Here is a 24,658-nt window from a genome sequence, read left to right on the forward strand (position 1 = left end):
CTTAAAAATCCTGAAATAAGCCGGGTGGTGGTGGCGCACGCCTTTAATCTCAGCACTTGGGAGGCGGAGGCAGGTGGATCTCTGTGAGTTCGAGGCCAGCCTGGTCTACAGAGCGAGATCCAGGACAGGCACAAAGCTACACAGAGAAACCCTGTCTTGGAAAAAAAAAAAAAAAAGTTTACAGTGTAGAAACCATAGGTATAAAAGCTTCTTTTGGAGTGAGGAAGTTGAGAGAGAAAATGAGGTCTGCGGGCCACAAGAGCCAGAGCCGTGTGGAGAATACAGCCGCGGGAGCTTAAACTGTGGGTCTCCAGGCTGTTGGGGGAGGGGAGTGAACAGGGACAGACAAAGGGAAGGATCTGTTATGGGAAGAATTCACACACGACCAGACCAAGCGCCAGGGCCAAGTGGGCACCCCTTCGGTGGGCCCTGCCAAGGTGTGCCACTAAGAGAAAACCGCAGGAAGGGCAGTTAGTGCACTGGGAAACCGGGAGATGACTAAGTGAGCGGTCATCTTAGAGCGAAGACATGAGAAGCAGGTAGTGAGCACTGAACAGGGAAGGGGGGGATGCAAAGGTCATAACCCCGGATGGGAGTGCTCAAACCAGCGTATGGTGTGAGACAGCCCAATTTGGATACATTTTGTAGAAGTCACCCCAAGAGTGTCTGGGAACCAAACTTGGACCGGCAAGTACCCATCCACAAGCCTTTAGCTGGAGAACAGAGGGTACAGAACCATGTCTGGCTCTATAAACCTACAGCCGGAAGTAGCGTGGGACTGCCTCTGTGAAGAAGGTCTCCCACATAAAGGAACCCCAAGGGGCAGGGGCTGTCCCTGCTCTGGGAATGGGGTGGAGTCACCTGGTGCTGCAGCAACCTTGGCAGGTGATCTGGAAGCCTTTGACCCAGAAGAGGTCAAAAGACTCAGAAGAGATCCTGTATCTCTTACAGGCTTTGGTTTGGGAATGGGCGACTTAGTGAGCAGAAGTTGGTCTGGAGTGGCAGAAGCAGGGTGGAAAGGAGAGTGGCTTCCCACACTGGGGGACCATCAGAGAATACGCCCACGTGACTGGAGACCAGCGGAGAAGGCCCAACTCTTCCAGGTTTCAGCACTAGATGATAAGTATTTTGAGTCCCTAGTAATGGGTTTCTCTGCCAATGCAATAAGCCAAATCACTAGGACCAGGTTCAGTGTGAGCCAGGCTTCTGCCAACATCACAGCAGTAAAGTCACGGTCACTGAGCAATGATGGAGGGTGGCCCCAAAGTCACTTTATTAATAACCGGCTTGAAGCACAGCAAAGTGTCAGCTAACTTGTTCCAGAGGCCTCTTCCAGAGAAGCCAAACATGTCACCCAGACCCTTTGTGGCTAACAGCTTAGGGTCTAAAGAGCGGCAGGCGACCTGCTCCTTCAAGTCCTGGGGTGACTTTGGCTGCCCCAGGTAGACCCTGTCATAGTGGGGAAGCATTTGGAAGCAGGACTCCACTGGCCCCGGTCAGATCTACCAGCATGGACCCTGCTGTGCAGAAGAGGCTGCTCACGGTCACAGCCAGCCCTGCATCAGTGCCTGATCACATCGATTAAGAACAATCCGTACAAATCAAACTACAGCAACCACTGACAAGTCAACCCAACAGCCCAGGACAGGTTTCTGGAGATGCTGGGAGAGGTGGGATGCCAGGACAAGTGAACGATTAGGTGTGTCCTTCTCCTAAGGGAGCATGACCTTGTCCTGGAACCCGGGAGCACAGGTGGAACTGTAGCTGATGAGGGTCAGGTGGCTGGAAAGTGGACATTCTCCACCCAGATGAGTTTGAGCCTTCTGGGAAAGTCTCTGGTTTTCCGGTGAGAAACATTCTTGAAGTCATCAGAAACAGACACAGAGCCTCGACGTCCAGCAGGTGAGCTCTGGGTTCTCAAGAGCCGAACAGTCTGGAAAAGTCAGGGAGGAAAATGGCCATGAGGATGGGAAGTGGCTGCTGTAACCCTAGCACACCGCTGAGTGTGGTGATGCGTGCTGGCTATCCCAGCACTCTGGAGGCCAAGCAGGACCACACTCAAGACCGGCCTGGCCTATACAGCAAGGCACTGGCTAGCCTGGGCTACATAGCAAGGCACTATCTCAAACACACTGTTGGGGATTATATTCCATGATCGTCACCTAGATTCATTTCAAGAGGACTCAGCAGGTAAAGGTGCCTGCTGTCAAGCTTGACAACCTGGGTTGGATTCCCAAGACCCACATAATGGATGAGAGAACTGACTCCCACAAGCTGTCCTCTGACCTACACACACACACACACACACACACACACACACACACACACACACACTGTTAAAAGGTCATGAGCACCAATGGAGTAGGTGTGTGAGCACCAAGCAGTGCGGGACTCACACAATCATGCAGAGCATCATGAACACATTCCACAGGGCGATGAAGATCCGGAAGTACCTCAGGCTCAGTAAGAACTCCCGGATGTTGTCTCCTGTAAATCCAGACAGCATGGTTCAGAAGGCCATCACCGGGACCACCAATCCCCAAACCTCTGATTGGTGCTGGAAAGGGCACGTGACTTAAGTCTGTCCAGTAAGAGTCTGACCTGGGACATGGGCTCTAGTTATCAGGCCCAGGTTTGCTAGACTGAGAACTTGCCAGCTCTGGGCTGATATGGGGCAGAGGGCAGCACGAGCCCCAGAACCCAGCACCAGAGAGCGTTTTCTCTGTGTAGTTTTGGTGCCTGTCCTGGATCTCACTCTGTAGACCAGACTGGCCCCGAACTCACAAGAGATCCACCTGGCTCTGGTGCCCGTGTGCCACCACCGCCCAGCTTATTTAGGTTTTTCAAGACATGGTTTCTCAGTGTGGTATGAGAGGTCCTGGAACTCGCCTGTAGACCAGGCTGGTCTCAAACTCACAGCTACCCGCCTGCCTCTGCCTCCCAAGTGCTGAGACTGGGAGCCACCACCACCATCCGGCTATAATGTTGACTTCTTTTTTATACAGCAGGGCATGTTCAAGTCAGAGGACAGACTGCAAGGGTCAATTCTCTCCTATGATGGGGGACCTGAGGATTGAACTCATGCTGTCTGGACTGGTAGCAACTGCCTTTGCTGGCTGGGCAATCTCAGCAGCCTCTGTAAATTGGTTTTTGAGACTGGGTCTCACTACAGGGCAGAGGCTGGCTGGGAGCTGCCTGAATTGCCTTCCACCAGCTAAGATCACAGATGCCCATCTCCTGTCCTGATTTTGCAGGATTTTGTTTTGCTTTCCTTTGTTTTGGAGACAGGGTTATCATGTAGCTCAGGGTAGTCTTGAACTCACTCTGTAGCTGAGGATGACCTTGAAGTCCTGATCCTCCTGAATCTTCTCTCTAAGCACTGGGCTGACAGGTGTGTGCCACCACACTCAACTCACTGTTTTCACGTTTCAAATGGGGGAAAAATACCAAAAGCATGTTTGTGAGACACAAAAATGGCAATCAACCCAGGCATGTTGGCACCTGTCTGTAACTCTAGCACTCACCAGGACTGCCAAGTTTGAGCGTAACCTGGGCTATGTGAGATATTGCCTCAAAAAAATCGAAACAAAGTGAGTCTACAGACTGACTTTTAGAACCTTCTTCCAAGTCTGAAGTCAATCACCCTCGTTTCTCCAGAATCAAAATAACTAGTGATTAGGTGATCTATAAGGGTGACCCCAGGGCAGCACCTGTAGGCAGGGGCTATCCGTGAACAGCTGGCATGCAATGCAAAGCTGGAACTGTTGGCAGCCACCTGCCACCCTTGGCCTGTGCACCCACTCCTCTCACTGAGTGCAGGCGTTACCACGGCACCTGCTTAGCAGCCAGCAACACCATCTGTCTGTCTACAGTACCGTCTGTCTATCGCACCACTGCGACAGGGACAGGAAAGTACCAGGGAGCAAAGCCCAAATCCTTGTGTCAGGCTGTTGGGGTGGCTCAGTGGCTCAAGGTGCTTAAATGCCAGCCTGGTGACCAGATGTCAACCATAGGAGGGACCCACATAAAAGCAGAAAGGAGAGATTCCAGTTTTCACCTGAGCTCCACACAGGGCCACAGCACCGGGGTGTGTGTGTGTGTGTGTGTGTGTGTGTGTGTGTGTGTGCGCGCGCGCGCGCACTTTAAAAAAGAAGAAAGACTGCTCTTCCCAAACAGGATGGTCCCAGTGGGCCAGCTCATGGTTCCTCAGTTCAGACACACAAGGAGAACAAGACATGTACACCTGTCCAGAGATGCTCCAGGACATCTGGGACATGTGTCTGTCGAGCCTCTGGGGCAGCTGGTGGGAAGGCCTGGGTGCTGGGGGGAGAAGTGACTGCAAGTGCACCCACAGAGGGAACCCAGCAGCTGGAAAGGGTGGGGGCAGCAAACTTGGCTCCTCCCTCCTGCAAGAGTGCTCTGGCTGGTCCCCGAGCTCTCACATCCTCCTGTGTGAACGCACGGCTGGGACGATGGGCCAGGGCCTGGCTCATGTAAAATGCAGCCACAGAGGTGAGATGGCTTAGTGGGTAAAGGCACATGCTACCAAACCTGGAACCCGAGTTCAGTCCCTAGCACCCCACTGGAAAAAGACCCACTACGAGATGTCTTCTGACCTCTATACGTGAACCCCACCACACAAATAAATAAATATTTTAAAGTTATGAAAGACAGCTGGCCGGTGGTGGTGCACGCCTTTAATCTCAGCACTCAGGAGGCAGAGGCAGGCGGATCTCTGTGAGTTCGAGGCCAGCCTGGGCTACAGAGTAAGATCCAGGACAGCCAGGACTACATAGAGAAACCCTGTCTCGAAAAACAAAACAAAAAATTTACCAAAGACAAAAACAAACAGCCAGCCACTGGGGCCTGCGAGACGGCTTGACGGGAAGAGGAGCGCTCGTCACCAAGCCTGACGACCTGAGTGCGATGCCCAGGACCCACACGACAGAAAGAGAGAACGGACTTCTGCAGCGGTCCTCTGCATGACAGGACACAAGTGCTCCCTTACACACACACAAAAGTAGAATCCTGCTCTTAGGGCACGGGTGCCAGACAGGGTAGGCAGGAGGGGCCGCGGGGAGGACAGCATGCTGGGGAGGCAGAGGCTCCAGATGCAGTCCAGGTGCCCGTTACTCCACTGCTGTCAACCACAGTCTGACCATTCCTGAGCTCGTGTCCAAACTCCCTGTCACTACAACTCGGGTTCAGACCAGCAAAGCGCAGCCCCAGGGCCTGATACAGCCCACCCATGGAGGGAAGGGGAGATGCAGCTTCACAGTGATGGATGGAAGACAGACAAATGGACGCATGAGTAGACGGATGGGTGAATAGGAGGGAGGATCAATTGGGGTGGGTAGATAGGAGGGTGGGTGGGAGGGTAGGTGGGAAGATGAATGGTGCTTGCCCAGCATGCATTGAACCCTGGGCTCCATTTCTAGCACCCGATAACCAGCAGCAGTGACACGGACCTGTAACCCCAGCACTCAGGATGTACAGGCAGGACCAAAAGCTTGAGGCTACTTTAGGTTACAAGTAAAATTGAGACCAGCCCAGGACACACGAGAAAAAGAAAAGGAAAACCCAGTTTCCAACCCTGACTCTTGCCTCTTGCTCCTATCAACCTCAGGCAATGCTCCATCATGACGGCACTGGCCACCGAAAGGGCCTCTGCCACGCCCCATCAACCTGTGCTTCTGCAGCACCACCCTCCCACGGGGCAGGACCACTTTCTCTTACTCACACCGTCAGAGCGGCCAGCTCAGTGGCTGGCAATACGGTGGACACTCCTGTCACTCCAACACTTAGGAGGCCACTCGTGGCTCCACCAGACCACTCTCAACAACAAAAGGAAGACGACAGAAAAGCGCAGGCTGGTGAAAGCGAACAGGGAGCAGGAATCAGACTGTGCAGGTGTGGAAGGCAGGACGACATGGAAGACATGCTTACCTGTGCTGGGTTCCCTCGATTCCTCCCCGAAGCCTTGTGTGTCCTTCTTTTTCCTATTAAGAACAGCAGATGACACCCACTCGAGTGGAACATAACCACCACTGGGTCTCCTGACCTGGGGCAGTGATAAACCCCTCTCAGGGACACTACCAACCAGCCTAGTCTGTCACAACTGGGTGTACAGCCCGTGGTCATCAGAGTGGCCACTATGGATGCATTCTTGAGGGATGAGCCTGAGGCTCTTCGGAGGTGCAAGCAGGACACCCCAGGTACAGAGGGTGCAGATTTTTTTTTTTTTTTTTTTTTTGTTTCAATCTTTTTTTTTTTTTAAGATTTATTTATTTATTATGTATACAGTGTTCTGTCTGCATGTATGACTGCAAGCCAGAAGAGGGCACCAGATCTCGTTACAGATGGTTGTGAGCCACCATGTGGTTGCTGGGAATTGAACTCAGGACCTCTGGAAGAGCAGTCAGTGCTCTTAACCTCTGAGCCATCTCTCCAGCCCCAGAGGGTGCAGATTTTTTGTTTTAATATTAATTTGTGAGTGAGAGGAACGAGTGTGCCATGCTACAGCACTTGTGTGGAGGTCAAAGGACAACCCACAGGAGTCGGTTCTCCTCTTCTACCACGCAGGCTCCGGGAATCGAACTTGTAGTCAGGCTTGGGGCCACGCGCCTTGACCCGCTGAGCCATCTTCAGGCCTAGAGAGTACAGATTTAAAGTCCCAAGGGCGGTGCGGAACTGTCAAGGCCTTGGGAGGCAGCGCGGAGGCGTGGCCAGAGGGAAGGCCCGAGGGGCGGGGCCCACGCTCGGGGCGGGGCCCACGCTCGGGGCGGGGCCCACGCTCGGGGCGGGGCCAGCCGTGACCTAAGGCGTGGGCGGAGCCTGAATGTGGGGACGCCGCCCAGCGCGGCCTACTCACAGTTTAAAGTTGAGGACAGCCCCGGCGTTCATCAGCAGCGTCCTGTGGAGGGATAGTTACGGTCACTATGGCCACCCCCGCCCCGCCCGGCTGTCACTTCCCAGCCTCTGACACCCCTCACTCTCATTACCCAAACAGCAGGATGTCTCCGATCATCCTTACAGCCGAAGCGGGCGCCAGAACCGGAAACGGAAGCTGTGAGGAGGGCGGGAAGAATCACACAAGGCGACCAATACCGAATCAACATTGACGGGGTTCGCCGAGGGAGGGTGGGGCGTGACGACACCCATGGGGCGGAGCTTGGGGTGCGCGCGCATGCGCGGTGTTGCGCGCTGAGGCTTATCCCCGGCTGTAGATTCTGCTCCGGCGCTGACTGGGCGGCCGGTTCCGCGTCTACAAGGAAATTGTGCCCTTGACCCCTGAGCCGCCCCGGAGACGGAATGCAGCGTAGTGGGCTCCTTGGATACGGGCGCTACGGATGACTGTACTCTAAAAGGGCCCCTATGGGGCCCCACGGAGGGCTGCGACCCCGGCTCAGAGTGCATAGTGTGTGGGTCAGGGTGTCCCCTTGCCTGGGTTGTACCCCACGGGCCTTCCAGTTCTGACTCGTGTGGTCCCGTGGAGAACGACGGTCCTGATCGGACAGACCTTACAGAACATGAGGCCTGGGCTGGGGTCCACAGAGGGTGGATGGAGGGCCTCCCGAAGGACCTATGGGACCTAATGGGACACCTATGGGTCCCTAACTCAGTGGACCCCATGGGACACCAGGGTCTGGGCTGGAGTCCACAGAAGAGGGCTCTTCCGACTCGTGGAGCCTCTTGGAAAGACGAGATTCTCACCGAACAGACCAAACAGGACATGAGGGTTTGGGTTGAAGTTGCCTCGTGGGAGGCCGGGGTTCTGACTTGCACATCCCCTTGAAGTGACGGGATCCTCAAGAATAAAACGTGAAATTCTTGGCTGAGGTCTGCGGAGGGCGGGGATCCTGATTGACTGGGATCCCGGGGGTAACAGGGGACCTGATTAGGCTGTTCCCACGGAGAAGAGACAGGGTCCTAACAAGGCAGCTGTACAAGGACGGGAGTCCCGCTTGAGTGGGCTGGATGCAGCGTGCGGACCCCTTCCTTGGCTGCGCCCAACGGAGCTCAGGCATCCCTGCGGCCCCGCGCCTTGCGCTCTGTGGGGCCGGGCGGCCTCATCGCCCCTCCTCTCCCCGGGGCCGGGCCGGGGCGGTGCCTGACAGCGGGGCGGGCTCAGTGGCGGGGGCTCAGACGCCCGGCGGCGGGCGGCGGGACGCACGGGGCGGCCAGGGGCCGGGGAGGCACCGGCCAGCGCCATGGACCTGATATCAGCGCTAAGCCTGGGAGAGCTAGCGCTCAGCTTCTCGCGGGTGCCGCTCTTCCCAGTCTTCGACCTCAGCTACTTCATCGTCTCCATCATTTACCTGAAGTATGAGCCAGGTGAGTAGGGGCTTCCAGGAGAGAGGTTGCCCTTGCCTTGATGATGGAGGCTTGGAGGAGGCAGGGCTGATCCTGGGGCTGGATAGGGGAGGAGGCAGAGTCTTCCCACGCGCGGGCGCGCAGGTGGAGGAGGGAACCCCGGGGATGGAGGAGCTGTGGAAAGGGGGCAGATGGGTGGGAGGGAAGGAGAGGAGAGCGCTTGCTTACTGTAGGGAGGACAGGTGCTGTGGGGGTGGGGGTGGGGGTGGGGAAAGGCCAGGAGTCAGGTTAGAGCAAAGCTTGGTGAACTTGAACTTGGGCAAGGGGCACTGATGGTAGCGAAGGTCGCAAGCAAGGGTCGCCTCTGCCCGGGCGAGGTCAGATGTTCTGCACGCCAGCTGCCATGACCTCCCTTCACGCCCTTGGAGTGACTGCCGAGTGACTATATAAGGACTGGCCGTGCTGGGGGCTGCGATCAGGTTCGGGGAAAGTGACACCGGTGTCCCCTCTGCGCTGCATCTTTTGGCATCCTCTTCTTCCCTCCCTTCCCGTTTGTGGGCTGGGCCAGCTCTGGCCTGGGAGCCTTCCCTCTTAGGGAGCCGAAGCGGTTCCAGGATAGGGCAACTTTAGGTCAGCCTGCTCTCAAGAGTCAAGCCTTGATTTAAAAAGCAATCAATTACTTGTATTTATGTGTGTGTTGTGGGCATGTGTGGAGGTCAGAGGACGATTTGCAGGAGTCGTTTTTTGCGGTCATCATGTGGGTCCTCCGATGGAACTCTGGTGGTCAGAACTGTGGACAGGCTCCTTCGGCAGCAGAGCCATCATCTCGCTGCTCCCCCGCCCCTCCTCCAACCATTCTGTTTTAATGAGGACAAATGTAGCTCACACCGATAACCCCAGAACTCAGGACGTAGAGGCAGGGGGATAGGAAAGCTAATTCCAGGACAGCCAGGACTACATGGTGAGTTCTTGGCCAGTTCGACTACGGACTATCTCAAAAATAAATAAATAAACAATGTCTCCCTGGAGTGTTCTATTTTTACACATGTTCAGTGTAAGCAACTGTGTCGTATTGGTCTCCTGTAGTTTTATTCTACTGAACCTGCAAGTTTGAGGGACAGAATCATTTCCTTCCAAGAAAGTTTAGGACCCTTCGTGGGTGGATATGTAAATTAATTCTTTTTGAGGTGACAAAAATAGCCTGCTATGTTTATTAAAAATGAGGGGCCTTCGAGATGGCCCACAAAGTGGGAAAAAAAAATCAAGCTTAAAAATAAAAAGTGTTCCTGTTAACTTCACAAGGATCCTTTTCCAGAGCTTTCTTAGGTGAATGTGTACACGTGTCCTTACAAGCATAAATACATGCTCTTATGGAAGGGGCTTGGCGTGACTCATCAGGCATCCTGTTGTGTTTTTCTTCCCTGTGCACCACCAGCAAGAGTCTGTCTCTCTAAAAGCTGCTCTGGAGAGTCCTGGCTTTGCAAGGCAAAGTTCTCATTTGTGCTTTTGTTTGGAGAAACTGGGTTTACCATCTGGGGAAGGGTTCCTGGTGGCTTCTGTGCAACCCAGCACATCCCCAAGATCCACCATGAGGAGGAGGGAGCCCCCTAGGATGGACTTAGAAAGAAGTGTGCTGAAAATGGGGGGAGGGATTCAGTATTTTTAACTCTTTTCATTTATTTATTGTGTGTGGTGGTGTGTGTGGTGGTGGTGGTGGTGGGGATGTGCCAAGGTGTGCATGTGGAGGGCAGAGGACAATGACAGCTGTCCTCCTTCCAGTGTGGGATGTGGCGATTGAACTCAAGGCTTGGCAGCAAGTATCTTTACCCAAAGAGCAATCACTGCCCCCCTTTATTTTATTTGCGTTTTAAAATATTTTCAGTTATCATCGTCATCATCAGTGTGTGCACAGACATGCCGCAGAGAGCATGCAGGCAGAGGACAACTTTGTGGAGCAGCTCTTGCCTTACACTTTACATGGGTTGTGGGGACCGAAGTCAGGTTGTCACTAGGTAGCAAGTGCTGTTACCTCTGAACCATCTTGTCAACCCCTATTTAATAAAACAGAACAAGGGCTGGGTGGTAGTGGTGCACGCCTTTAATCCCAGCACTTGGGAGGCAGAGGCAGGTGGATCTCAGTGAGTTTAAGGACAGCCTGGTCTACAAAGTGAGTTCCAAGACAGCCAGGGCTACACAGAGAAACCCTGTCTCGAATAACAAAACAAAACAAAAAGCCAAAAGCAAACAAACAAAACAGGGTCCACTGTGTAGCCCAGGCTAGACTCCAACTCAATGACCCTTTCTTCAGCCGTCCCTGGGCTCGAATTCTAGATGTGATCCATGTCCATTCTTGTCTGAATACTTCTGCAGGGGTTCCACAGTAAACCGTCTGTGTTGCAAGTGTGGGGTCAGAATGTTCCAGAAGGTTTTGGTTCTATGCTTTACAACTTCATTGGTTTCTCAACCCTCGCTGCACATCAGATTTCTAGTGCCTTTAAAAGTCCATTTCCACCCGGGCTTGGTGGTGCACACTTTCAATGCCAGCACTTGGGAGGCAGAGGCAGGTGGATCTCTGAGTTTGAGGCCCGACATGGTAAAACTTGACCTCAGCCTGGTGCAGTGATGCCCACCTGTTATCCCACCCACTCAAGAAGCAGAGGCAAACTCAAGGCCAGCCTGGACAACTGAGCCAGATCCTGTCTCAAAATAAAGTTGTGTTAAACTTTTTATTATTACATTTTATTTGTTTATTTATTGTGTGTGTGGAGTACTACCGTTGCACATGTGGGGAGGTAAGAGGACAAATGCAGGTTTCGGGTCTCTTCTTCGACCATGTGGATCCCAGGGATTGAACTCAGGCTGTCTGTCAACCTGGTGGCAAGTGTTGTTACCCAGTAAGCCATCTTGCTGGCCCTCAGGGGGGAAATATATATTTATATAGTTTTGTTTTATTTATTTATTTACTTTTTGAGACAGGGTTTCTCTGTGTAGCCCTGGATGTCCTGAAACTCACTCTTTTGACTAGGCTGTCCTCGAATTCAGAAATCCATCTGCCTCTGCCTCTTGAGTGCTGGGCACCACCAAAATTAATTTTTATTTATTTTGTGTGTACCCAGCATATATGTGGAGGTGAGAAGACAGTTTGTCGACTTGAGGAGCTGTTTCTGTCCTACTATGTGGGTCCCGGGGATCGAACTCAGGTTGTCAGAATTGGCAGTAGGAGTCTTTGCCTGCTGAGATATCACCCCAGTCCAAAATAAGGATTTTTAAAGGAATAGCAATGTGGGTAGAACCCCTGCCTAGGACCCCCCTTTGTGGGGCTGGGGACATGGCTCAGCGGTAGAGTGACAAACTAGAATCCCCTAATGTGGGGCTGAAAGGTGGCTTGTTGGTAGAGCTCCTGCTGAGCACACAGGAGACCCTGGATTCCATCTCCAGACTCCAAAACCAAATAACCAAATAAACCCAGACCAGTTTAATCAGAATATGTGCATGCTTGTATTTCATGCCCATTCCCCCACCCCCACCCCTGTGTGTGCTTCGTGACATCTGCCTGGTATGACTCCTTCGAAGTTTGGGGAACAGGAGGTAGAGGACTGAAGCAAACTAATATGATTAATACGCAGTGAGCCTGCAAGTCCCAGGGGACTTAGACTCATACCCAGGTTCCTGTGACTCCCAGAATAATGGACTAGGCTGCGAGAACTCTCTTCACCCTTCCCTTAGGAAAGCAAGGGGGCTGGTGAGCTGCCAGGCAACACATACCTGTCATTTCGGCAAACAAGACTGAGCCTTAGCGTAGGCCAGCCTGGGCTACATACATATCAGGCCTCTTTCTCAACCGGTGGCGCACACCAAAGCAGTTCCAGGATAGGGCAACTTCAGGTCAGCCTGCGGACCCAACACTCAGGATAGAAAAGCAAGCAGAGCTCTGTAAGCCTGAGGCCAGCCAGCCTGGTCTACATAGTGAGTTCCAGGACAGCCAGAGCTGTGTAGTGAGATCCTGTCTTGACACCTCCGCACCCGCCACCACTCCCACCAAACAATAAAAGAAAAAAGATGGTGAGTTATTCGGGAGGCAGAGACTGGGTCCTCAGGACAAGCTGGCTCCATGTGCACAGACACACAGTGCACAGAGACACATATGTGTACAGACACACACATATGTGCACAGACACATGTGCACAGACACACATATGTGTACAGACACACACCTATGTGCACAGATACACACCTATGTGCACAGACACACATGTGCACAAAGCCCCTGCATATACACTGTGTCGTCCCCCTGCCCATTCAAACACGCATGCTCAATACTCACACATACATACACGAAACAAAAGGGACAAGTGAGGGCATCTGAGGTGGGGCCAGTCTGCCTGGACTAACTCAACCGACAAACTGGCCCCGTCGCCTCCACGCATTTCCCCTTGCCGATCTGTGACTTGGGCTCTGGTAAAATGACCCGGTTGCCCTCTGCTGGCTACTGGCACATAGTCTGTTGATATGGAGATCTGGATTTGGGGCATCTTAGGCGTCTGTAAGAAGTGGTTCCATTCATTTGGAAAGCTCTAGAAGAACATGGGGGTACTGGTGTTTTCTGGGCCAGGCTTTCCAGAGAGTTCTTTTGCAAGAAAGCTCAGAGTGCTTAGAGATGCAGGACACTGGGCTGAACCAGAACTGCCCAGAAGAGCTTGATCCACTTAAGGGGATGGGGTTTCTAGGAGGGAGGAACTAAAATAGGTCAGGGCTGCTTGTAGGAGGACTCACCCCACCCCCACCCCTGTGCTGGGATGACAGGTGTCCCTCACCACACCCCATGTGCTGCAGATGGAACCCAAGGCTGTGTGCCTCTTAGGAAAGCACTTTACCAACGGAGCTATGCCCTTGGCACCAATCTTCAGTTGTTTGAACTAAACTGGTCTTATGTAGCTCAGGCTGGACTAAAACTTGCTATGCAGCTAAAGATGACCTCCAACTCCTGATTCTTCTGCCTCCATCTCCCAAGTGCGGGGACTACAGACATGCCCAACAGTAACAGACTCCGTTTTTTTGTTTGTTTGTTTGTTGTTTTTTTTTTTTTTTGTCTCACTATGTAGCCCAGGCTGGCCTCAAACTCATGATCCTCTTGAATCCTGAGTGCTGTGAATCCAGCCCTATGCCACCACGCCTGTGTCCTGTTTTGCGGGTGATAGAATACAGGGCTTCAGGCATGCTAGACCGCTCCTCTGCCCCCTGAACTACAGCACTAATTAAGAGGCCACGGGTTTTGTTTGTTTGTTTGTTTGTTTGTTTTGTTTTTTAGGCCAGCTTTAGGGTCACAACAAAATTAAGCTGAAAAGTACAAAATTTTGGGACTTTGGCTATGGCTCCTGAGATACGCTACACTAAGCGTGGGCAAGGCCTAACACCAAAAAAAGACAAAGAAGGCAATTTCTATTTTCCCCACAGACCTCCCCCACCATTAATCTTCAGTATCGGAAGGAGACACTGGGGGATTCTGGACAGGGATCTTCAACCGAGCCACGCCCTCAGCCCCTCACTGGGGATCCTAGGCAGGGGCCCCACCCCTGAGCCACGCCCCCAGGCCCTCACTGGGGATTCTAGGCAGGGGCCCCACCCCTGAGCCACGCCCCAGCCCCTCACTGGGGATTCTAGGCGGGGCTCCACCCCTGAGCCACGCCCCCAGCCCCTCCCTGGGGTTTCTAGGCAGGGCTCCACCCCTGAGCCACGCCCTCAGCCCCTCACTGGGGATCCTAGGCAGGGGCCCCACCCCTGAGCCACGCCCCAGCCCCTTACTGGGGGTTCTAGGCAGGGCTCCACCCCTGAGCCACGCCCCCAGCCCCTCACTGGGGATTTTAGGTGGGGCCCCACCCTTGAGCCACGCCCCCAGCCCCTTACTGGGGATTCTAGGCAGGGCTCCACCCCTGAGCCACGCCCCCAGCCCCTCACTGGGGATTTTAGGTGGGGCCCCAACCTTGAGCCACGCCCCCAGCCCCTCACTGGGATTCTAGGCAGGGGTGCTACTGCTAGGCTGTTCCTGGAGATCGGGTGGGTGGATTTAAGACTAGTGTGTGAAATTTCCACCCCGCAGATATTTCAGTTTCATTCTAGGCCCAGGAATATCTCTGGCATAATTGCTAAGGGCTAAACAATTTCTTTTAGTCCTGGTAGGCAACCTTTGATAGAGCCAGGGAGGCTGGGCTTCTCCAGATTCTGAGTGACTGAAGCCTCTCATCTCAGCAGTGGAGAGGCTGAGGCAGGAGGATGGCAAATTAAAGGCTAGCCTGGATTAGAGTGAGGTGCCATGTCAAAATAAATACAAAAACAGGGCTGGAGCTGTGGCTCCGCAGTTAGGCGTACTTAGGCTGCTCTTGCTAAGGATCCAGGGTCCCACACAACCATCTGTGACTCCAGCTCCAAGGGACCTCACGCCCTCTTCAGGCCTCGGCAGGTACTGCACCGTGTGATGCGCAGACAGACACACATGCAGGCAAACACTCTTACACATAAAATAAATCTTTTAAAAACAAATAAAGATAACGGGGTGAACCATTACATCTTGAGAGCTATATAAACTCATCCCTCTGCCTTTTGACAACCAAAGAAAGTGGCTGGCTGGAGGCTGGTGGCAGACACTTGCTCAGGCCGGAAGGGGACACGGGACTTTCTAGAGGAGGTACTAATGAAGCAAAGGCTGTTGCTTGTTTACCACGGTGTCGTACACTGAAACCCCAGCCCCTCCCCTTCAGCACTGTCTCTGGGGTGGTCCCAAAGGGCACAAGAAACACCCTGGAATCAGACTGCCCCTGGCAGCTATTTTTAGAAGCACATGCGAGTGTCTGTTTCTGCAGGCAGGAGGGAGCATTTCAGCGGCCGTGGCCCTGTGGACTTACCAGCTGCTCCTGGGATCACTGCTGGGGAAGCAGTGCTTTAAATAGATGTTCTTTCCCCTCCCTCCCTCCCTCCCCCTCCTCTCTCCTCCCCTTCCCTCTTTTTCCTCTTTCCCCTCCTCTCTTTGTGTCCCAAGTAGCTGAGATTATAAGTACATAGCGGGGCACTTGACAAGGCTGGTTGTTTTGTGTGTTCTTTAGAGTCCATGGATGTGTGTGTTTGTGTGCATGCATGCACACTTGTTTCATACATGACCCAGAGAACAAGGTGCGGGACTCGGCTCATTCCTCCCACCATGGGTGTCCCATAATCCAGCTCAGGACTGAGGCCTGTTCCTGCTGAGCCACCTCACAGCGTCTGGGTCTCATGGGTTCTAAGGATCTGAATTCCAGTCCTCACACTTGCACAGCATCTCCCCTGCCCTGGTTGCTATTTGAGGCCATTAGTTAAAGACTGCATCATTTACCATGCCATGTCCACACTGAGTGGCGTTTTTTGAGGGTGGTATTTGTTTGTTTTGAACTTATTTATTATATGTGTGTATGTGTTTGTGCGTGAGTGTGGAGAGCACGTGCCATAGGAGGTAAGTGTAGTCCAATGACAACTGGGAAGTCGGTTCTCTACCGTGTGGGTTCTGGATTGGACTCAGGTCATCAGGCTTGGAGGCAATTGATCTACACAGAGCCATCTCACTGAGTTCCACTGTGCTAACAATATACAGATCTTTTTACTGATGAAGAGAAAAGAGGTTTGGGGGCCGAGGCTGTGGCTCAGTGGGAAGCCCTGTGTAGCAGGAATCCTAAAGAGTCTTTATTAATAAAAAACCCAGAGCCAAGTATTGGAGTGAACACTGGAAGATCAGAGAGACGGAACAAGGCACAGCTAACCTCACCTGGCCAACTTCTCAGCTGGTCTTGTTTCCTCAGACTGGAAGCCTCTGTGTCCTCATATCCGAATGGCTCTCAGCTGAACTGTGCTGCTCAAAACCTAAAAGCTTAACCAGCCAAATGCTTCTAGTTCCTGGTCCTTACGCCTTATATATCTTTCTGCTTTCTACCACCATGCTCTGGGATTAAAGGCATGTGTCACCAAGCCTGGCCGTTTCCAATGTGGCCTTGAACTCACAGAGATCCAGAGGGATTTCTGCCTCTGGAATGCTAGGATTAAAAGTGTGAGTGCCACCATTTTCTAGCCTTTGTATCTAGTGGCTGTTCTGTCTCTGACCCCAGATAAGTTTATTAGGGTACACAATATTTTGGGGAACACAATACCACCACAGCCCTGGGCTCCACCCAGCCCTGGAGGAAACTAAAGGTTGGATTGGCTCAGGTCTGAAGCCTGAAAGTTTAGAAGGGGATTTCCCTGTTTGGGCTTGTGGAACACACCAGTGCAGTAGATACTCATGGGAAAAGCAGAGTGGTAAAGACCAGCAGCCACCAATTCAGGGCCACCCTGGCCAGGGTTCCTTTTCTCATTCTTTGAGACAGGGTCTCATGTACCCCAGGCTAGCCTAGAATGTCCCCTGTAGCGAGGGATAACCTTAAACTTACAATTCTCCTGTTTCCCCTCTTGCCTGCATCAACCACAATGAGTTTATGTGGTGCTATGGGTGGAACCCAGGGCTTCCAGCGCGCTAGGCAGGTGCTTACTCACGGGGCTACAAGCTCTCTACCAACTCAGTCCCAGCCCTGCTGTGCCTTTAAAACCGCATTCTCCCAGGGACAAAACTCCAGCAGGCTACCATTGGCACCCCCTCTAACCTCTAACCCTAACACCTTGGGGACCAGTTTTCCAATCTGTGAACCGTGGGGGTCAGGTGCATCCAAACAGTAACAAGGGCCCTTGTCGGTGGAGCATCCAGCTACTGAGTGACAGCTTTGTCCTAAAGATGTTCCCCCCAAATGAAACTGGTCGGAGAGGGAAGGCGCCTCATGATAAGCAGGTACACCAGGAGATGCCCAGTGGTGGCCTTATGACTTGGGGACAATATTAACATAAAGATGGAGCCTAACCATTAACAAAGACTCTGGAGATTTATAAATATTATAATTATTTATTTATTCATTTGTTTACTTATTTGAGACAGGGTTTCTCTGTGTAGCCCTGGCTGTCCTGGAACTCACTCTGTAGACCAGGCTGGCCTTGAACTCACAGATCTGCCTAAGTTGTGGCCACCATACTGGGCTGCTTTTATTTTTGTGTGCTCAGGGAGTCAGGTCTCCCTCCACCACGTAAGTCCTGGGATGGAATGCAGCTCATCAGTCTTGGTGGCAAGCTCCTTTACCAGCCTAGTGGCCCCTGATGAGACTAAATGAGTTTTTCCTATAAATGCCTGAGCCCGTCTGAGACCTAAGATCGCTTCCTCAACGGGCACAGGTGAATCGCCACTGCCTCTTCCCGACCTTAGTGGCAGAGCTCACATTCAGCATACAGCAGGCTTCCATCCCAGCGCCCGATGAGCGCATGGGAAGCTCTGGGTTTAATCTTCAGCACCCAGGGAGTTAAAAAGGGCAGCATGCGTGCAGGTATGGCATGCTCCTGTGGTCACCTCTTCCAGTGACCACAAGAATTCGTGTGCCTCGCAGGAGCTGTGGAGCTGTCGCGGCGCCACCCGGTGGCGTCCTGGCTGTGTGCCATGTTGCACTGTTTCGGGAGTTACATCCTGGCCGACCTGCTCCTCGGGGAGCCCATCATCGACTACTTCAGCAACAGCTCCAGTATCCTGCTGGCCTCTGCGGTGTGGTAAGCACCTGGAGGCCCCAGAAAGGCTGAGCCTGGGGTCAAGGGGGGACTCCAGCACCAGGGAAGGGGGAGGTTGAAGGGGCAAAGACCCCAGTCGCAATCTGCACAGCACCAGCATCCCCACTGCCCTCCTCTGGATTTCCCACTGGGCTGCCCTTCCCCCTGACCATAGGCCTTCTGTCCTCAAAGGTACTTGATTTTCTTCTGTCCCTTGGACCTCTTCTACAAATGCGTCTGCTTCCTGCCGGTGAAACTCATCTTTGTGGCTATGAAGGAGGTGGTGAGGGTCCGAAAGATTGCCGTGGGCATCCATCACGCACACCACCATTACCACCACGGATGGTTCATCATGATCGCCACCGGGTGGGTCAAAGGTAAGCGGAATTATGATGAGGAAGATAAAAAAAAAAAAAAATCACCACAGGGGTCCAATGAGATGGCTCAGTGGGTAAAGGAGCTTGCGGCAAAAGTCTGGTGACCTAAGTTTGATCCCTGCGGCCCACACAGGAGAGAACCGATTCCCACAAGTTGTTCAATGCCCACCACATGGACACCATACACACCATACACAATAACGATGAATGATAATAGGGGCCGGCAAGATGGCTTAGCGGGGAGGAGCGCTTGAAGCCGAACCTGATGACCTGAGTTCGATCCCCAGAACCCACATAGTGGACGGATAGAACCAACTTTTGCAAGTTGTCCTCTGACCTCCACACACACGTGTCCTGGTGTGTGCATGCACGAGGACACACTCCCCACTACCACAAACAGTATAAATAAAATGTAACATTTTTTTTCAGACAGTCTCTCTCAGTGTAGCCCTGGCTGGCTTGGAGTTCCTTATGTAGACCAGGCTGGCCTTGAACTCAGACATCTTCCTGTCTCTGCCTCCCAAGAGCTGGTTAAAGGTGTACACCACCATACCTAGATAAATGTAATTTTAAAACATTTGTAGGAGCTGGCAGGATGGCTCCGTAGGTAACGATGATTACCACCAAATGAGCTGCGTTCAATCCTTGGATCCCACAGGGTGGAAGGAGAGAACTCACTCCATGAGTTATCCTCTGACCTCTACATTAGAGCTGTGGCATGCTGACACCCCCTTACACAAACAAACAGACAAATAGTAAAATTATAAAAAAAGAATTATTAATTTTTTTCAATAAATAAGATCACAGCAGCTGGCTGGGCGTGGGGACGGGCTCCTGTCATCCCAGCGTTCGTGAGGCTGAGCCAGGGAGGACTAGGAGTCCTGGTGAGACTCAAGACAGTCCCTTGAAGGAGGGGACACATCCAATTGCTTCTTGCTGGTTTGTCCTGACTGTGCCGTGTGAACCTGGGAAGGCTTTGTTGCAAGCCTCATTTCCCAACCTATAATGGATGATCCTCCCCACCTGTAATGAACACTCCTCCTCACCTGTAATGGATGGTCCTCCCCGCCTGTAATGGATGGTCCTCCCCACCTGTAATGGATTTTCTTCTCCATCTGTAATGGATGATCCTCCCCACCTGTAATGGATGGTCCTCCCTGCCTGTAATGGATGGTCCTCCCCGCCTGTAATGGATTTTCTTCCCCGCCTGTAATGGATGATCCTCCCCGCCTGTAATGGATGATCCTCCCCACCTGTAATGGATGGTCCTCCCCACCTGTAATGGATGGTCCTCCTCACCTGTAATGGATGGTCTTCCCCACCTGTAATGGATAGTCCTCCCCGCCTGTAATGGATTTTCTTCCCCGCCTGTAATGGATGATCCTCCCCGCCTGTAATGGATGGTCCTCCCCGCCTGTAATGGATGGTCCTCCCCGCCTGTAATGGATGGTCCTCCCCACCTGTAATGGATGATCCTCCTCACCTGTAATGGATGATCCTCCCCACCTGTAATGGATAATCCTCCCCGCCTGTAATGGATGGTCCTCCCTTCCTGTAATGGATGATCCTCCCCACCTGTAATGGATGATCCTCCCTGCCTGTAATGGATGGTCCTCCCCGCCTGTAATGGATGGTCCTCCCCGCCTGTAATGGATGGTCCTCCCCGCCTGTAATAGATATTCCCCGTGAAGAGAAGGCCTTTTTTTTGTTTTTCCCCGGAGCTGAGGACTGAAGCCAGGGCCTTGCTAGGCAAGTGCTCTACCACTGAGCTAAGTCCCCAACCCCGAGAAGGGCCTTTGTTTCCTTGGAAACTGGCTAGAAGGGAGCCGGGAATGAGGGTGTGCAGCCAGCTCAGCAGTGCCCTGCCCCACAGGCTCTGGTGTCGCCCTCCTGTCCAACCTGGAGCAGCTGCTTCGAGGAGTCTGGAAGCCAGAGACCAATGAAATCCTGCACATGTCCTTGTGAGTACCCTGGCCTCTCCCTCCTGGCCTGACCCTGCGCTGTTAATCATCTGGAGATACTGCTGGGGTGAGGACAGGAAGAACTTCTGCAAAGAAGTGATAGTTGACTGGGGTTTTGAAGAGTGAGTAGGAGTTTTCTGGCTACAAAAGACCCTCATTCCAGAGCCTAGCATTGCTGCCAGTTGCCGGGTTAGAAAAGTGCATGGCCAGGATGCAGAATGTGAGTGGGAAGCGAGGAAATGGAGCAGAGTGGAGGCTGTGGGCAGACACTCCGTGTGGTATGGAGGGCCAAGGAAATGGTGGGCAGAGCCACATAACATTTATACCCCTTGCAGGACTGCTGCATTGGACCTAATACACCCTTTTTTTCTTTCATTCACTCATTTGTTCTCTTCTCCGTTTTCTTGTGTGTCTGTGGTGTGTATGTATGTGGACATGTGGACGTGTGTGTGAGGGGCACATGTAGAGACCTCGGTTGTGCTGGGATCATCCTCAGTTGCTTCCCCACCACATTCTTTGAGGCAGGGTCTCTCAGTCAACCCCCCCAGTCCTTGACATGCCCAGGCTCGCTGCCCAGCTGGCTGCGGAGTCGTCTCCCCAACCCCCATTTCTTTAGCGTTGGGGCGGCAGCCTGCAGGGCTCACCTCTCTCCGCCATGCCAGCACCCCTACTCACTGCCCGGGGGTTTTCTTCTCCCATATGCCTCCTTAGCCTTGTGCATGGTGGCCTTAGCCTCCAGTACCTGCTGAGCAGATGCGACCCACGGCAGCACCCAAACCCCGCAGCCACCAAGATCACATGATTATGTGAGGCGACAGGCGGCCACAGCACTCTCCACACCCAGCGTTCAAGGGCTTAGCAGTGCCTCCGTGGCTTTTCTTATTGCTGTGACACCATGCTTGACAGACAGGAGCAATTCAGGAGCCAGCGGCTTAGGCTTGCAGTTCAGGGGTTCAGTCTGCCAAGGCAGGGCAGGCATCAAAGTCCAGCGTGAGGCAGCAGTTCATATCCCACCCCCACGGAGGAGTGCCGCTCAGCTGGCTTCTCCATATCCAGTCCCAGACAGTGCACTGGGGCCACCCACGCTCTGCAGGGCTCTTCCCCTCTGTTGACCTAACCTAGATAATCCCTCCCAGAGATTTGCCTCTGGGTTGATTTTTTTTTTTTTTTGTTTTTCTGTTTGTTTGTTTGTTGTTGTTGTTGTTGTTGTTGTTTTTCGAGACAGGGTTTCTCTGTGTAGTTTTTGTGCCTGTCCTGGATCTTGCTCTGTAGACCAGGCTGGCCTCGAACTCACAGAGATCCACCTGGCTCTGCCTCCTGAGTGCTGGGATTAAAGGCGTGCACCACCGCCGCCTGTTTTTTGTTTTGTTTTGTTTTGTTTTGTTTTGTTTTCCGAGACAGGGTTTCTCTGTGTAGCCCTGACTGTCCTGGAACTCACTCTGTAGACCGGGCTGGCCTCGAACTCTCAGAGATCCGTCTGCCTCTGCCTCTGGAGTGCTAGAATTAAAGGCATGTGCCACCACTGCCAGGCTGATTTTTAGGTCCTGTCAAATTGACAAGAGTCACCATTACCAATCCAGGCAAAGTGGTGAACTCCTTTAATCCCAGCACTGGGAGGCAGAGGCAGGAGGATCTCTGTGAGTTCCAGCCAGCCAGAGCTACACAGTGAGAACCTGTCTTGGGAAAAAAAAAAAAAAAAAGGATTCGGGGCTGGAGAGATGGCTCAGAGGTTAAGAGTACTGACTGCTCTTCCAGAGGTCCTGAGTTCAATTCCCAGCACCCACATGGTGGCTCACAACCATCTGTAATGAGATCTGGTGCCCTCTTCTGGCATGCAAGGATACATGCAGGCAGAATGTTGTATACATAATAAATAAGTAAGTCTTTAAAAAAAAAAGATTCACCATTATCAGGGTCCGTCACCTACACCATCCGTCACCCCAGTACTGGTGTAAGAAGCCAGGTGGGCAGCACACCTGTCACCTGTCACCTGTCACCCGGTGCCGGTGTCTTAGCTAGTCTACAGATGCCGGCACAAAACACCACGACCACGCCGTTCATCTGAGCTTAGGTTCCAGAGGGCTGAGTCTGTCGTGGCGGGAGACCTGGTGACAAGCAGCAGTTGTGGCGGCCAGAGCAGGAGCTCAGGGCACGCATCTTGAGTGGCAAGCGAGGCCCTCAGATCTCAAAGCCAGCCCCAGCACTTCCTCCCCCAAAGCTATACTTCCTCAACCTCCCCAGACTGCACCACCCAATGGGGATCAGAATGGGGCCATTTTCATTCGAACCACAGCTGGGAAGACAGACAGTGTCCCCCGGGCCCCCTGCCAGCCCACCTAGCAACACCGGTAGACTCCAGGGTGGGGGAGTGAGAGACTGCCTCAAAAATAAGGAGAGGGCCTGCGAGATGGCTCAGTGGGTAAAGGAGCTTGCTGCCAAGCCTGGTGGTAAGAGTTCAGTCCCTAGGCCCTACGTGGTGGAAGGAGAAATCAGCTTCCTAAGGTTGTTTACACGGGTGATTGACAGAGGCAGCGAGACACCAGGGTGGGAGCAGGAGAAGGGTGTGGGTCAGGAGGGACAGTAGTAACTCAGCTCCAGTGACAGTAGGACTTTCTGTCAGGAACGGTGGCCCTCACTTCATAATAAGAGCCCTGGGGACTCAGGAGAGAGAAGCCTTTTATTTTACAACCTTTGGAAGTCAGGGCTCGCCATAGAGAAAAGGCTAAAATGACTGGCACCCTGATCTGGTCACAGACTTTTTTATTTCCCTGACCGCATGTCACCACCCTGTGAATTCCTCACTGGCTGAGTTCTTCCCCCTAGCATAGCCTCCACCCCAAACTCCCCACCTTCCGTCATCCTGAGACCCCCTAGCTGTTCTCTTACGTGAGCTCAGATTGTAACTTCCCAACCCAACATGAACTAAAATGCTCTCTGGCAAGCAGGCACCAGTCAGTCGCCTGCTGGGGAAGACAGCCCGGTGCTTCCTGGCCAGCCGCACCTCTGCTGAGCTTTAAATGCAGCCTAGACTGAGAGTGGGCCACATGACCCATGTCTTACCCCCGCAGCCCCACCAAGGCCAGCCTGTACGGAGCCGTCCTGTTCACCCTGCAGCAGACCCGCTGGCTCCCCGTGTCCAAGGCCAGCCTCATCTTCGTCTTCACCATGTTCATGGTGTCGTGTAAGGTAAGCATGTGACCTCCACGCCCCTGAGATGGGGTGCGGGAACTCGGACACCCCCAGGGTACAGGGTCCACATGAGATAGACGGGAGAAATTCATTGGGAGGTTGAGGGATGAGGGCTGAGGAAGAGAATGGGCCTTGGGGGTGTAGGCTGGGGGTGCTGGTGGCCTGTATGGGAGGCCATGGGACAGGGAGCTGGAAGTCACTGTGAGTGTGACCCGTAGGGTCCACTGTAACTGATCAAACACCCAGAAGGGGCTTGGGCCTTCCCTGTCCTTCCGCAGGGCTGGAGAATGTTGTCCCTAGCTCCCCAAGCATAGACGGGCCTGCCTAGGTATGGTCCATCCCTGGAGAAGAACATAGCCTTGGAAAAGGGATGAGCCCAGATATGGAGGCTGAGGCAGGAGGATCGACATGAGTTTGAGGCCAGCCTGGGCTATGTAGTAAGTTCCAGGCTAGCTAGGGTTACATAGTGACATTCTATCTCATAAGACCAAAACAACACCCCTACCCCACCCCAGGCCCTGTGGGAGGGAAATGGGCCCAGGATCAGGAGTTCAAGGTCATCTTCAGCTACACAGCAAGTTTGGGACCAGCCTGGGCTACATAAGACCCTGTGTCAAAATATAACACAAATTAAAAGCAAGCAAACAAAACAAGTGTGGAGAGAGAATGGAAGAGAAAAGAGGGCAGAGTGTGAGGGGAAGAAGGGAGGGAGAGAAGATGAAATCATTGTTCAGAGTTCTGGAGGGTGATGGCCAGGACGGTGGGGGTGGGGTACCGTGGCAGCAGGGGTGGGATTCTGCGAGGGACTCTTCCCAGCTTCAGATGATTGACACCCTCTATATTCCCACATGATGGAATGAGATACCTATCTCTCATGGCCCTACATGGCGATACAGTAAGTAGGAGGCTAGCCTGGGCTACAATGATACTCTCACTCAACAACAACAAAATGTAACACCCAAGTGCAGGTGTTGGGAGGTCCTGTTGGGGTGGGTGACCACTGGTCCCAGCATCCCTGGACTATCCAGGCTTGGACACCGGGAGTCTCTCTAGACTCCAGGAAGGGGGCTCCTGAACTTGGAGGTGTGGGAAGCAGAGGGCTGGGGCTGGCCCACTCCTTTCTCATGGCTCCTTTGCTCTCTCCCCCATCACTGTGTTTCTTGGGCTCCCCTTCAGGTGTTC

The 24,658-nt window shown here is 53.1% G+C and overlaps 2 protein-coding genes across 2 annotated transcripts; one reads left to right on the forward strand and one right to left on the reverse strand.

The window, feature by feature from the left end:
* Positions 1–1,880: 1,880 nt before the first annotated feature.
* On the reverse strand, positions 1,881–7,090 carry Smim7 (small integral membrane protein 7). The gene is made up of 5 exons (XM_059244760.1): positions 7,002–7,090; positions 6,872–6,913; positions 5,947–5,999; positions 2,397–2,487; positions 1,881–1,933 (listed from the first exon to the last, which is right to left on the reverse strand). The coding sequence occupies exons 1-5, from the start codon at positions 7,025–7,027 to the stop codon at positions 1,918–1,920; spliced, it is 228 nt and encodes a 75-aa protein (XP_059100743.1). The 5' UTR covers positions 7,028–7,090; the 3' UTR covers positions 1,881–1,917.
* Positions 7,091–8,149: 1,059 nt separating this feature from the next.
* Tmem38a (transmembrane protein 38A) lies at positions 8,150–24,103 on the forward strand. Its single transcript, XM_059244688.1, has 5 exons — positions 8,150–8,334; positions 17,796–17,952; positions 18,142–18,326; positions 20,200–20,287; positions 23,356–24,103. The coding sequence occupies exons 1-5, from the start codon at positions 8,211–8,213 to the stop codon at positions 23,483–23,485; spliced, it is 684 nt and encodes a 227-aa protein (XP_059100671.1). The 5' UTR covers positions 8,150–8,210; the 3' UTR covers positions 23,486–24,103.
* The last annotated feature ends 555 nt before the right edge of the window (positions 24,104–24,658 follow it).

This window comes from Peromyscus eremicus, chromosome 17, assembly GCF_949786415.1.
Source record: "Peromyscus eremicus chromosome 17, PerEre_H2_v1, whole genome shotgun sequence".
Lineage (NCBI taxonomy): Eukaryota > Metazoa > Chordata > Mammalia > Rodentia > Cricetidae > Peromyscus > Peromyscus eremicus.